Genomic DNA, 14995 nt, shown 5'->3' with positions numbered 1-14995 from the left:
TAAAAAAGTATTATTTAAAAAAAATCAGGTTGATATCTTTAAAAATAAGCTCAAAACTCATATTTTTAGTGTTTTTGGGGGTCTTTTGCTCCACTAGACCCTTAAAGGAAAGTCCAAAATGAAATCTGTAATGGTTCCTTAATTCAGGTATGTTAAGAAAGTTTTCTTTAAAAAAAATCAGGTTGACATCTTTAAAATTAGCTCAGAACTCATATTTTTAGTGGTTTAAGGGTCGTTTGCTCCACAAGCCCCTAGAAGGAAAGTCCCAAAATGAAATCTGTAATGGTTTGTTGATTCGGTTATGTTAAAAAAGTATTATTAAAAAAATCAGGTTGATATCTTTAAAAATAAGCTTAGATCTCTTATTTTAAGTTTTTGGGGGGTTTTTGTGCTCCACAAGCCCCAAGAAGGAAAGTGCCGAAATTCAATTTTCAAAGTTTTATGTGTACATCCAGTCATATAAGAGAGCCTACAAAAAGAATTAGGTTGATAACTATAAAAACAAGCCCACACAGCCCTCCCAAACTTTTATACTGAATTTCATATCCTATAACTGTACAATGTATAGGATATGAAATTCAGTATAAAAGTTTGGGAGGGCTGTGTGGGCTTGTTTTTATAGTTATCAACCTAATTCTTTTTGTAGGCTCTCTTATATGACTGGATGTACACATAAAACTTTGAAAATTGAATTTCGGCACTTTCCTTCTTGGGGCTTGTGGAGCACAAAAACCCCCCAAACTGTACAATGTATAGGATATGAAATTCAGTATAAAAGTTTGGGAGGGCTGTGTGGGCTTGTTTTTATAGTTATCAACCTAATTCTTTTTGTAGGCTCTCTTATATGACTGGATGTACACATAAAACTTTGAAAATTGAATTTTGGCACTTTCCTTCTTGGGGCTTGTGGAGCACAAAAACCCCCCAAACTGTACAATGTATAGGATATGAAATTCAGTATAAAAGTTTGGGAGGGCTGTGTGGGCTTGTTTTTATAGTTATCAACCTAATTCTTTTTGTAGGCTCTCTTATATGACTGGATGTACACATAAAACTTTGAAAATTGAATTTCGGCACTTTCCTTCTTGGGGCTTGTGGAGCACAAAAACCCCCAAAAACTTAAAATAAGAGATCTAAGCTTATTTTTAAAGATATCAACCTGATTTTTTTAATAATACTTTGTTAACATAACCGAGTCAACAAACCATTACAGATTTCATTTTGGGACTTTCCTTCTAGGGGCTTGTGGAGCAAACGACCCTTAAACCACTAAAAATAAGAGTTCTGAGCTAATTTTAAAGATATCAACCTGATTTTTTTTAAAGAAAACTTTCTTAACATACTTGAATTAAGGAACCATTACAGATTTCATTTCGGACTTTCCTTTAAGGGTCTAGTGGAGCAAAAGACCCCCAAAAACACTAAAAATATGAGTTTTGAGCTTATTTTTAAAGATATCAACCTGATTTTTTTTAAATAATACTTTTTTAACATAACCGAATCAACAAACCATTACAGATTTCATTTTGGGACTTTTATTCTTGTGATTTGTGGAGCAAAAGACCCCCAAAAACACTAAAAGTATGAGTTCTAAGCTTATTTTTAAATATATCAACCTGATTTTTTTTTTAAATAATACTTTTTTAACATAATACTTTTTGGAGGTCTTTTGCCCCACTAGCTTCTGGAAGGATAGTCCCTAAATGAAATCTGTAAAAGTTACCAAGTTCGGTTATGTTAAAAAAGTGTTCTTAAAAAAATCAGGTTGATATCTTTAAAAATAAGGTCAGAACTAATATTTTAGTGTTTTGTGGTTCTTTTGCTCCACAAGCCCCTAGAAGGAAAGTCCCAATATTTTTAGTGTTTTGGGGGTCTTTTGCTCCAGTAGACCCTAGAAGGAAAGTCCGAAAATGAAATCTGTAATGGTTTCCTAGTTTGGTTATGTTAAAGAAGTATTGTTTTAAAAAATCAGGTTGATGTCTTTAAAAATAAGCTCAGAACTAATATTTTTAGTGTTTTGTGGTTCTTTTGCTCCAAAAGCCCCTAGAAGGAAAGTCCCAAAATGAAATCTGTAATGGTTCCCTAGTTTGGTTATGTTTAAAAAGTTTCCTTAAAAAAATCAGGTTGGTATCTTTAGAATAAGCTCAGAACTCATATTTTTAGTGTTTTTGGGGGTCTTTTGCTCCACAAGCCCCTAGAAGGAAAGTGCCGAAATTCAATTTTCAAAGTTTTATGTGTACATCCAGTCATAAAAGAGAGCCTACAAAAAGAATTAGGTTGATAACTATAAAAACAAGCCCACACAGCCCTCCCAAACTTTTATACTGAATTTCATATCCTATACATTGTACAGTTTGGGGTTTTTTTTTAAATAATACTTTTTTAACATAACTGAATCAACGAACCATTACAGATTTCATTTTGGGACTTTCCTTCTTGGGGCTTGTGGAGCACAAAAACCCCCCAAACACTAAAAATATGAGTTCTGAGCTTATTTTTAAAGATATCAACCTGATTTTTTTAAATAATACTTTTTAACATAACTGAATCAACGAACCATTACATATTTCATATTGGGACTTTCCTTCTAGGGGCTTGTGGAGCAAAAGATCCCCCCAAAACACTAAAAATATGAGTTCTAAGCTTATTTTAAAAGATATCAACCTGTTTTTTTAAAATAATACTTTTTTAACATAACCGAATCAACGAACCATTACAGATTTTATTTGGAACTTTCCTTCTAGGGGCTTGTGGAGCAAAAGACCCCCAAAAACTTAAAATAAGAGATCTAAGCTTATTTTTAAAGATATCAACCTGATTTTTTTTATAATACTTTTTTAACATAACCGAATCAACAAACCATTACAGATTTCATTTTGGGACTTTCCTTCTAGTAGCTTGTGGAGCAAACAACCTGTTTTTTTAAAATAATACTTTTTTAACATAACCGAATCAACGAACCATTACAGATTTTATTTGGAACTTTCCTTCTAGGGGCTTGTGGAGCAAAAGACCCCCAAAAACTTAAAATAAGAGATCTAAGCTTATTTTTAAAGATATCAACCTGATTTTTTTAATAATACTTTTTTAACATAACCGAATCAACAAACCATTACAGATTTCATTTTGGGACTTTCCTTCTAGGAGCTTGTGGAGCAAACGACCCTTAAACCACTAAAAATATGAGTTCTGAGCTAATTTTAAAGATGTCAACCTGATTTTTTTTAAAGAAAACTTTCTTAACATACCTGAATTAAGGAACCATTACAGATTTCATTTCGGACTTTCCTTTAAGGGTCTAGTGGAGCAAAAGACCCCCAAAAACACTAAAAATATGAGTTTTGAGCTTATTTTTAAAGATATCAACCTGATTTTTTTTAAATAATACTTTTTTAACATAACCGAATCAACGAACCATTACAGATTTCATTTTGGGACTTTTATTCACGGCCCTCCTTCATACTGAATTTCATTTCCTATAACTGTACAAACTTCCCCCCCCCCCCTTAGTGACCCAGCCCAAAAGATTTCATCCAATTATCATCCAATTATCTCTAAAACTAAGAGAGTAGCATACTGTATTTAAGATATACCTTCATAAACGAGAATTTGAAAAAAATGACGAAGTCCCCCCCGCAGGGTTGCTTGTTAGGGAAAATTTTTTTGAAAAAATAACATGGTCTCAAATGGTTCCAAATTGCCTAATTCGGCGAGAAATGCAATAAAAAATTTCTTTTTTGGTGGTGGCGGAAAACGGCGGCGGACGTCGGGAGCGGCGGTTCCGCCGCCGTTTTTTTTAAAGATACCAAAACTTGGGGTAATTAGTGACACAATCAAAAAGATTTCATCCAATTATCTTTAAAACTAAGAGAGTAGCATACTGTATTTAAGATATACCTTCATAAACGAGAATTTGAAAAAAATGACTAAGTCCCCCCGCAGGGTTGCTTGTAAGGCGAAAATTTTTTGAAAAAAATAACATGATCTCAAATGATTCCAAATTGCCTAATTCGGCGAGAAATGCAATAAAAAAATTTTTTACCCCCCCCCCAAAAAAAAAAAAATTTTGGGGGGGGGGGGTGGGGGGTCGACGATAATTTTAAAAGTAACTTTGGCCCCATGGAAGCTTAAATCCAAAATTAGCTCCCTCTAGCTCTAAGGGTTCTCGAGTAAACCCCCCCCCCCCCTGCCCAAATGGTCCTTAAGCACATCCTCCTTAAAGCTCAACAATTTGAATTCAGAGACCTATTATAAATATTATCTTAAACCCGCGACTGTAGCATTAGGAATGTGATGGGTTCGAATCTCGGCTTGACACCGCGTGTTGTCTAAAGACGTTAATATTGGTTCCTAATACTGCTATGTTAGGCGCGCCATATAAACATTTAGAAAAGGCGGAATGCCTTGGCTTAAAACAGACGCAACTCGTTAGTTTCAACTGAACAGTTAGGACTTCCAGAAAAAAATGCGCAACCAAAGAGTTGATTGTCTTATGCACACAGAATTAAGCAAGGTTTGGTTCAGATATACACTATAACAAGATCTCATAGTATACAGAGAGAGAGGGGACATTGGGCTGTTTATTACACTAGTCCCCAAATTTGAATAATAACGTTTTATCATTCGTTGTCTTGACAACTTTGGGGACTTTTTCCGAATTGTAATCTACAGAAGGGGTAGTATTAAGTATAATCATTGGGGATGTGCATGAATTTATCAGCTATTGTCTTATCCCTTTAGATCCATGCACAGCATATCTCGTCCTCAAAGGCTACCCAGCTATATAAACAATCTTTAACGTCTCTAGTTTGATCCTACGCGCAAGGGGGGGGGGGAGTTATGCCACTTTCGCGTAATCCGTGATTATTAAGCTAGGTATTGATGTGAGACTATAGGTTATTTGGGATAAAAGTTTCATTTTAGGTAGTACTTTGCCTACCTATATTTAATCATTTTTTGGATAGGTCTCCAGGTTCAGGTGCTGCAGGCTGGAATACTTAACCTAATAATCATGGATTACGCGAAAGTGGCAAAACTTCCCCCCTTGGTTGATAATTTACATATGTTTTATTTTCCTCATGATTTTATTCTTGTAATGGTCCAGCACTTCGAGGGCGTTGCCTCCCCCCATTTTGAAAACTTTAAATTCTGAAATGAAAACAATTTAATTTCATGGGTGTAAAGTTCCTAACCTACCTGGTTGTTACCTTATTGGAGCAGGAATCATAATACACTTATAATGGGATGCAATAAAAGGGGGGGGAAGTTTTGACAAATTTGCGTTAACAGTGAGTATAGGCGTTATCTTCGGACTGAGAGGATAGGTTATAAAAGAAAAAATCATTCTTATACGATGAATTTTTTTTGGATAGGCCTCCAGGTTCAGGAGCTCTAGGCATCCAGTTGGTCTCTGGACAGGTAAAAATAAAAATTATTTTTTTTTTAAAGAAATAAAAGTCAACTCATTAAACAAAATATGCATCTTTTTTGTTGAAATATGTAAATAACATTTAAAAATATGCATATTTTGTTATATAAAATGACCTCTACCTCTTCAAAAAAAAAAAATTTTGATTTTGGTCTTTACCTGTCCAGAGAACACCTGGAGGCCTGAGGCTCCTGAACCTTGAGGCCTAAACAAAAAATCTTAAAACTTGGGAAAAACTATCATATAAGAATGATTTTATCCCTAATAACCTATCCTCTCAGTCAAAAGATAAAGCCTATACTCACTGTTTAAGCAAATGTGTCAAAACTTCCCCCCCTCTTAAATTCCCTTCTAAAGGATATTAGGTTAAGTAACATCCAACAGACAACCAACCCAATGATTTGGAAGTCCTCACTGTACATGTTATTGGTAATGAGTTGCACCTGTTTACGGGCCCAGGCATTCCTCCTACTATTACAATTAGTGTCACGTGCCAGACATAGCAGCAGTAGGTACCATTTTTAACATGTCTAGTAAAACACAGCGTGGACCAAGCTCGAACCCGACACTCACCCGACAACAAGCAGACTGTGGAGAAAAATAGAAAGATGATTTCATCTAGTTCTTAGCTTACTTAGGCCGTTAGTGTGTCAGTGTTGCTCTTTAATATTTTGTATTTAATAAGCTGCTATTGAAGATAGTTACATTTTTTTAACTTCACTACTTCCTATGGATGCATGTTGTCATCCTTGTTTTTACATGCACCCGCAATATAACGAATATAATGTAATTGTATAATGCCTTTTAGACAACGAATTCTTAAATAAAAAATGATGAAAATCCTACTAAATCATTTAAAGTACTTTGGAGCGCTTCAGACAGACAGACGGACATCGTACCACTTTTGTATTATAGAAGCTTTACAAAGGTCGATCCAGGGATGGTTTTAGGCTATTTTCATCTATCTACATCGAATAAAGAGTCCAAACCGTTGTCAAAGAGTGTGATAGGATCGAATCTCAGCTTAACACTACTAATTAATGACGTTAAAATTGGTTCCTATTGCTGCTATGTCAAATGCGCGACATTAATAGTTAATGGTGTATAGGGGGAATGCCATGGCCCAAAACAGGCGCAACTCATTATTAGGACTTGTCGACATGCAAAGGTCATGCAATCAAAGAGTTGGTTGTCTGTTGATTTTTTCTTAATACTCTGGGCGATTGAGCGTCACCTATGTGGTGTGTGTTTAGATTATTGGTTGAAAAGTTTGAACACTACCTCATTTGAACCAACCAATTTAAACTCACTAAAATACCTATATAGTTTTTAAGCGCGCTTATAAAAAAAAGATATATTCTAATTTAGAATAGTATGTTCAAAGGTGACGTAGAGAGGACTTGTCCCCGAAGCGTCAGCTTTGTGATGTGTGTATATATTATTGGTTGAAAAGTTTAAATACTACCTGTTTTGAACCAACCAATCAAAACTCACTAAAGTACCCAAAGTTTTTGAGCTAACAAAAAAGATATATTATAATTAAGAGTATGTTCAAGGTGACGTGGGAAGGAATTGTACTCGAAGCGTCACCTAACCCCTAAAAAGTCATAGGGGCGCAGCCGCTAGTGTTATAATTAATAATAATGAGCACATTTTTTTTATTAAATTCAAATAAATTTACATACTTATATATATAGATTGATTGACTGTAGTTTTCCCTTACTAAAACATAATACCTAAACACTTTTTTCTAAATTATTAACTAACATATTAGGTAATAATCTGAAAAATCTATTAATAAATTTCTATAATTAATTCTTATTTAAACTATTATTAAATTGTTACACTCATTCATTTAACTCTAACTAACACGACACATACATACACACACTCACATGCACACACACACACACACACACGCACACACGGCCGAGTTGTCAATCAGAGGGAAAGGTCCAAAACTTTTCTTTATATTTTTCCCCCTATTATTAAAAAAACAATATTTAATTATTTAGGGATTTTAAGGGATAAGAAAGTGTTCGATAAATTGATATATATATCCACAAATTCGATAAACAATATTACCCATTTCATATATGAAGTTAAATATACAGATTGAAAGGTTTGAACCAAAAAAATCGTGGATTTTTACAAAATATTTTAGAAGATTTTTTCAAAAAAAAGAAATATTTTGTAGGGAAAAATGTGGGAACTTTGAATCAGCTGATGAAAATGTGCAAATGCCGCGGCACATTTTTAAATACAAATTACGTAGCTAGAATATAATACATAAAAACTCCCTTTTTAAATTTATTGTGTTAAGGTTTTTAAAACAAGAAAAATCCGCAAAATGATACTCAATGGTGAAAATTAAATCATTTTATAAGTTTTGCATCGTTAAAATAATATTTTAATCATTTTCCTATAAAAAATTACAAAGTTTCAGGAAATATGATAAAGAGGAATATTTGACAAAGTAGAATTTGTCCAAATCTTCAAATAATGAACTTTCTAGCAGACAACTAAAGGCAAACAAAAATATTTTTGTGTTTGTTTACAATTTTTATTTACTAGCGGTTATTCGCCTCTAGCGTCTATGGAATCTGTATTTATAGTGCCAGAGAGTGGTTAGAAAATAGCTTAAAACCGTCTTCAAAAGTATTGAAATCTTAAGTTACATATAAATATTTTTTTATATGATACGATAAAAAATATCATATTTGTTGTGTTTTTCAAGAATTTTTGTATTCTATTTGGTATTGTTGCTATTACATGACACACTAGAGGCTACGCCACAGAGGCCTCTAGGGGTAATTTTAAATTTCAGCTTTAAAAATATAAACCAAAATGGGAGGTCGGGTAATTATCTTCTAAGGGCGATTCCTTTTGGGAGGATGAAGAAATATTTCCCTAAAAAATAGTTATAAAAGTACAGAAACTGAGACAATACATTATAATGGAAAACCATATCGGTTCAGCGGTTAGCGAGATTCTTACGTATGCACAGACAGACACACACAGATCCTGTTACTTTATTATAATATCTTTTTAATAGATGAATGCAAAAATAAATTTCTCGGTTTTATATTTTATGTAGTTCTCCTACCTATATATTATACAAAGTAGTAATGGTTTTTTTTGTCTGAAGTTAAGATTTCCATAACTAATCTATTGAGTTCCATATTATTATTGAAGCTTCAATCATGTCCCAGTCGAGATGGTTTTAGGCTTTTCTGTATTTATAAAAACATGGGGTGGTTTTAAGCTATTTTTCTATTTGGTATTTGTTACTCGAAAATGTCTATAACTTAATATATTCATCCGTACGTCTGTTTATGGTTTGATATAATTCTTTTCAGTTACATTTATACTTTAATAACAATATCATTGGCAGATTTTTTCAACAAAATTTTGGGGATTTTTATAAAGTGGAATTACAAATTAACATAATTTGAAAAAAAATATCTTTAATTATAGATAGATAGATAGATATAGATACTCATATAGTTAGCCAGATATATATATATATATACAGGTAGCATTTGTAACTTTGCCTTTTTTTTAAATAGTTCATATTTTAATTTTAATTTTCAGAGAAAATAATTTTTAATGAACCAATCTTACAGCTGTAATCATGGACAATGAAATTAAGGACTTGAGGTAAACTTACACATTCACATATATATACACATACACACACACCCTGCAGGTTAAGGTCCCCAACAGGGGTTAGGCGCATAAGTATAAAACTCGGTTTGTTTATTACACTTAGTCTTCAAAGTTTTATAATGTTGTTTTATTAATCATTGGCTTAACAACTTTGGAGACTTCAATTGAATTTTATCGGTTGTTTCATTAATTTTAGTGTCTAAATGATTCAATCACTAATTTTGATCATCATTTTAGTTGTACATCAATTTATCAGCCATTGTCTTATCTCTTTAAATTCCTGAAAACTCCCCCTTTATTTTTTATTTATTTTATTATAAACGGGATAGGGTAAGCTTGGTCTGACATGAGGGATAAGACAATGGACGATAAATTGATGTACATTCCCATTCACGGAAAAACAAAGTAATCCTTTCTGTAGATTTAAATTATCGGTTGAAATGTATGGAAACTACAACAAATCACAATTTAATAGTACTTAAAGTTTTTGAGCCAAGCTAAAATGGTTACAAAACTGTGGGTACCAGTGTAATTTACAATACAATGTCCCCTCCCTCCTGGGTAGTGGTACATCGACCAAAAAAAGGATTACAACATCCTTAAAATTTTTAAGGATGACAACATTCATAAAAGCAAAGCTCTAAAATCAGACGTTAGAAGAGTGTCAGAATTTAATAAGCAGAATACCTAGTAATTTATAAGTTTAAATAAAACTTTATACCTATACCTACGTAAGTTTTTTTTTGCAATTTATGTAAACTCAGAATACTGTTTATATGGGATATGGTAACATTTTTAGGACCTGATAATAGAGATGCTTAGCCTATAATATTAAACTTTGATATCCTAGGAAATATTAATCCAAAAATTAGATAAATAGGATTATTTCTCAATACTCGTATCATACAAAAACGTTAAAATTAAAAAGTGATTTTCTGATAACAAATATGTACTTACTTACTTACTTACTTAAATCGTACCTAGCTTTTATAGGAATCATCATGTAAAATATAAAATCAATTCGGTGGGACGGACCCTTATTGTAGAATAGATTTGTTTTTAAAAACTAAATTTTTTACTAAAAGAAATTAGGTAAATTATTTTCGTAGATTTTAAAAATTCTTTTCGAAGATTTTTTTTATGAATATTTCTTTTTTTTTGATCATGGAAAGAAAACGAAGTATCTAGGGGGTTTTCGTCGTATTTTCACAGTAGCTTTTAAAAGATTATTTTAGGTTAGGTTAGGTAAATATTATATTATTATATATTTTTGATTGTCCCGCAGAATGAACCCCCCCCCCCGCAGAGGCTAGAAATAGGTTAAAACCTACAGTAAAAATTGGACGAAACCCGCTACTTCGTTTTCTTTCTATGATCCCTAGGTATTTTCTTTTAGATCTCAAATGCTGAGAACAGATGAGATGGGAACTTTCAGGTTTGAAAATAAAAAGAGAAGCGTCTCTACATTGTATACGTCCGTCTGTCCGTTAATTATTTTTAACACTCTACATATTATACATTTTTCGACCTAAATAAAAAAATTAAAATCGGAGCATAAACACCAAAGATCGCCATAGATGTTTTATAGTTGATTATGCTCTATAATGATGGGAATGTTGTCAAAAAGTTTCACCTTCTATCTTTTATAGGAGCCAAGAAAATAATGTCTCCCCCTATTTGTGTCTTGCGGACAGACGGACATTTCAAATTATAGAGTAGTTACGCTACTAAAATGTTAATTTTTTAATAATATTTTAAGCTTTACTACTCCAAGTTCATAAACTTGTTAAATTCAAAGTACAATGCCTTTGAAAAATTGCATTTACTGAAAAGGATTAATATCCGCTGGACCAGAACCTGTGCTCAGCCATACTGAAAATAATTTACCTTTTGTATCGTATTACAGACAATTTTCTACGAAAAATAGAATGAGAAATTATAAGATTAATAGCAATTTTTCATGTTGATATCCGAGGAAAGCTGTCTAATAATACAATGAAATAATAGTTATTTATCGCATCACATTATATACAGCTTTGCGCGGATATTAAAATGAAATAAAAATGTAAGGCCAAGGCTAACACAACTGGTGTTAGTTTTATTTTATGATTTTTATTTTGTTATTCGTGGATTAATGTCTATAAAACGATGCTATACATACATGATTTTTTAAAAATGGCTGAGAACCGGTTCCAATCCAGTGGATAGTAATAGTAGAGTTTTTTTTCCAACAAATTATTGATGTTGCTGCGCTATTATTGATGTAAGTAATCATGTTCAGGGATCTAAAGGGATAAGACAATTGCCGATGAATTGATGTATATCCCCAATAATGTTACACACACACATTTATATCTTCTGTAGATTACAATTAGTGGTTGAACACTCAACTTTATGAACCAACCTTTCAAAATTCAATAAAGTCCCCAAAATTATCAAGCCAACGAATAAGAAAACGATATTACAAAACTGTTGGGACTGGCGTAATAAAAAAAAGCCCATGTCCTATCCCTTCCTGTATCATATTTTTTTTTGTAGAAATGTGTTGTTTTACTGTTCACTGATACTCGTTCTGCCATTGACTGCTTTCTTCACAACCAAGAGCTTCGTATTTGAATACATGCTTGGCCAGGTTAAATTTGGACTAGGGTTTGGCAAAGCCAGATATCTAGTTAGATTCCGGGATTGATACTATCTTGCCAAATATCCGGCAATATGATCTTTAAATACATGCTAGGTCGGGTTAGGTTTACTAGCCGGATATCCGGTAAGATTCCGGATATTGAAACTAAAAGGCCGGATATCCAGCAATATAATGTTTGTTTACATGATGGGCCAGTTTAGGTTTGGACTAGGATTGGGCTTGATATCTGGCTTTGCCGGTTATCCGATCATATTCCGGATATTTAAACTATACAGCAGGTATTCGGCAATATATTCTTTGTATACATGCTTGGCCAGGTTAGGTTTGGACTAGCCGGATATCCGGTCAGATTTAAAATAATGAAACTATATGGCCGGATACTGGGTATTGAAACTGTCTTGCCGGATATCCGCAATATAATCTTTGAATGCAAGCTTGGCCAGGTTAGGTTTGGACCAGCCGGATGTCCGGTCAGATTCCGGATATCCGGTGATATAATCTTTGAATACATGCTAGGCCAGGTTAGGTTTGGACTAGGATTGCGCTCGATATCTGACTTTACCGGATATTATATAGATGATGATATGTATGCTGTTACTTTACAATGTCCTGGGTTGGTTTATAAGTTTTTTTTTGGGGGGGGGGCAGTAGCACAACCCTCCTAAGAGAATTCATGATTCATTAATTTCATTTTTCGTATTGTTGGCGTAAAACGTATTTTGTGGTGTAACTAAAGGGACGTTGGTAAGATGGGAGGGGTGGGGGTTGGAAGTTGGTTGATGGGAAATTTTCACTAAGAATTGTTTGTCATAATTCTGGTCCCTAGAAAAAATTGACCTCACAAAATTTTTTCTTTTCAAAATTAAAATTGAAAGGGTTAACTACCCACCCATATAGATCTTCTACAGGGGCATAGCCGCTAGTTAAAAATGTAATATTTTACAAGGATTTAAAGGGATAAGACAATTGCCTATAAATTGATGTACATACTCAATGATGACATACAAAATTACCCCTTCAGTAGATTACTATTTAAGGTTAAAACGTTCGAACACCCAACATAAACCAACCCATTTAAAATTCAGTAAAAGTCCCCAAAGTTGTTAAACCAACGAATAAGAAAAAGTTCCTATAAAACTTTGGGGACAAGTGTAATACTGTCTGAATGTTTTGTATATTTAGCAAGCCACCATTGGAACGAACATAGTGTCAGCAGTGGTAGCGGTCATCACACTACATCTGGCTCTTGGTCTATTCATATACAGGGTAGGTAGCTTTGTACCTAGTAGTTCTAGGAATCATTGTTCCAAAAATCAGAATAATATGATAAGCATATCATACAAAAATTTGTGGTCAAAAAGTTCAAAATTAAAATCAATCGATATGCGGACTTACTGACTCATTGTAGAGTTGCTACACTTTCTAAATTATACCTTACTTTAAAATAAAGTGGGGGGGGGGGGGTGAGTTCCGACATTTTTGTGTAATCAGGGAGTATAAGCTTTGTCTTAGGAGTAAGAGGATAGGCTATTTCAGGGTTTCGGATCCGCATTGATTTTATGCGGATCCGGATCCTCAAAATTTGGTCAGTGCGGATCCGGATCCGGATCCTTGACAATAAAAAAAAATCACCAAATTTTTCAAAAATACTTTTAATTTTCAAGTCTGAACCTAAACCTTAAAGATTGGCTCTCATCAAGAGAATGTCTGAGATTTTATATAAATTTAGGTAGAGTTTTCCATTTTTTCCGCATATTTTTGAGTCCTCGGATCCGGATCCGGATCCTTGGGCTATTTGTCAAAAAAGTTTCCTTTTGGGATGTATTTTCCTTATATTTTAAAAAAATGTGGATTTTGCCAAATAACCTATCCTCATACTCTTAGACAAAGCTTATACTTCCTGTTTATGCAAAAGTGTCATAACCCCCCCCCCCCCCCTTTATTTTGAAGTGACACCCCCCCTCCTTTATTTTGAAGTTAGGTATGATATAAATAAATTTTTCAACAAGTTTAAAAACAATTAAATATTTGAAAAAAATGTACTGAAAAATGTACTCCCGCTGCTGGGGGCTCCTATAAGACTGCGGGGTCCATACCAACGGGGCATTAACCCAATATAACTTAATTTATTTTTTGGAGGGTGGGTGGGGGTTGCTTTGTGTGTAAGCTCTGAGAACAATTTACAATGTTTAAAATATTTTTCAGGCATATTTTGAGGATGTCAAGAAACCAGGCCTCAAGTCAGATTAAGAGAATTCAGCCAGTCGTCATGATTTAAGATGTAAATATTAAGAATTATGTGAGTAAGGTTTCGTGATTTTTTATATCCTACATATTTGATTTATATTTTTTATTTTGTCCGTATTCCCATTCATGATTTTTTTTGCTTCGCTACTTATGGAAGTTTCATCTTTGATATAAAAAGTTTGTATATTGATTTTTAATTGTTATTTATCTCATTTTATTATAAACAACTTTCCACGGATAGTAAACTGAAATACTATTAATACCAGTTTGATTTTGTTAATTCGCAGAAAATAATTCGTCTATAATACAATATGATACATGATTTTTCAGTGTGGTTCAGAGCCGGTTCTAATCCGGCGGATATTAACCGGTTTCAAAGCCATACTGGAATAGTTAATTCTCGCATCGTATTGTAAACAGTTTCTGCGGATAGTAAACTGAAATATTATTAATACCAGTTTGATTTTTATTATTCGTAGAAAATTGTGTATAATACAATGTGATACATGATTTTCAGTATGGCTCAGAGCCGGTTCTAATCCGGCGGATATTAACCGGTTTCACAGCCATACTGGAAAAAGTATTCTTATTTTAGTGTTTAATTGTGTGATATTTTTTTTCTGAAAAAAAAATCCACGAATTCTGATTACAATTCTATTATATAAAGTTGTAAGGTTTTTTGTTGTTGTTTGTAGTTAAAGATTTCAATAACTACTTAGCAGATTGAGTTCTCCATTTCATGGAAGCTTATTACAGGTCCCTGGTTGGTTTTATGCTATTCACATCTTATATCTAAGTTTAGTTTTAGGCTATTTTCCTACTTTCCTTACTCCTTCGAATACTTAGCTCCTAGAAGCTAGGAGCGTAGCCGCTAGTCCTTTTATAAAGTAACAGCGGCCCCTAGGGGCGAAGCCGCTGGTATTACAATATTTCATACCGAGGTTTTTTCAAATCACAAAAGTTAATTTTACATTTAATTTTAAAACAAAGTTTTTTTTCAGATTTAA

The 14995-nt window shown here is 33.2% G+C and overlaps 2 protein-coding genes across 15 annotated transcripts in view; one reads left to right on the top strand and one right to left on the bottom strand.

Moving 5' to 3' along the window:
• The window catches only part of LOC145307313 (uncharacterized), a 54023-nt gene extending 48856 nt beyond the window's left edge, over nucleotides 1–5167 (bottom strand). For all 14 annotated transcript variants that reach the window (XM_080149678.1, XM_080149681.1, XM_080149683.1 and 11 more), the window contains exon 1: nucleotides 5078–5167. In XM_080149678.1, the coding sequence (XP_080005804.1) occupies nucleotides 5078–5131 (54 nt within the window). In that variant the 5' untranslated portion in view covers nucleotides 5132–5167. The remainder of the gene's footprint in view (nucleotides 1–5077) is intronic.
• Nucleotides 5168–9019: 3852 nt separating this feature from the next.
• On the top strand, nucleotides 9020–14990 carry LOC145307150 (vacuolar ATPase assembly integral membrane protein VMA21 homolog). The gene is made up of 5 exons (XM_080149506.1): nucleotides 9020–9088; nucleotides 10494–10532; nucleotides 11636–11729; nucleotides 12924–13007; nucleotides 13947–14990. Exons 1-5 carry the CDS (start codon nucleotides 9063–9065, stop codon nucleotides 13989–13991), a joined length of 288 nt encoding a protein of 95 aa, XP_080005632.1. The 5' UTR covers nucleotides 9020–9062; the 3' UTR covers nucleotides 13992–14990.
• Nucleotides 14991–14995: the final 5 nt, after the last annotated feature.

Source organism: Acartia tonsa, chromosome 15 (assembly GCF_053477335.1).
Source record: "Acartia tonsa isolate MP-2025a chromosome 15, ASM5347733v1, whole genome shotgun sequence".
NCBI lineage: Eukaryota > Metazoa > Arthropoda > Copepoda > Calanoida > Acartiidae > Acartia > Acartia tonsa.
This window is presented reverse-complemented; position numbering and strand designations above follow the sequence as displayed.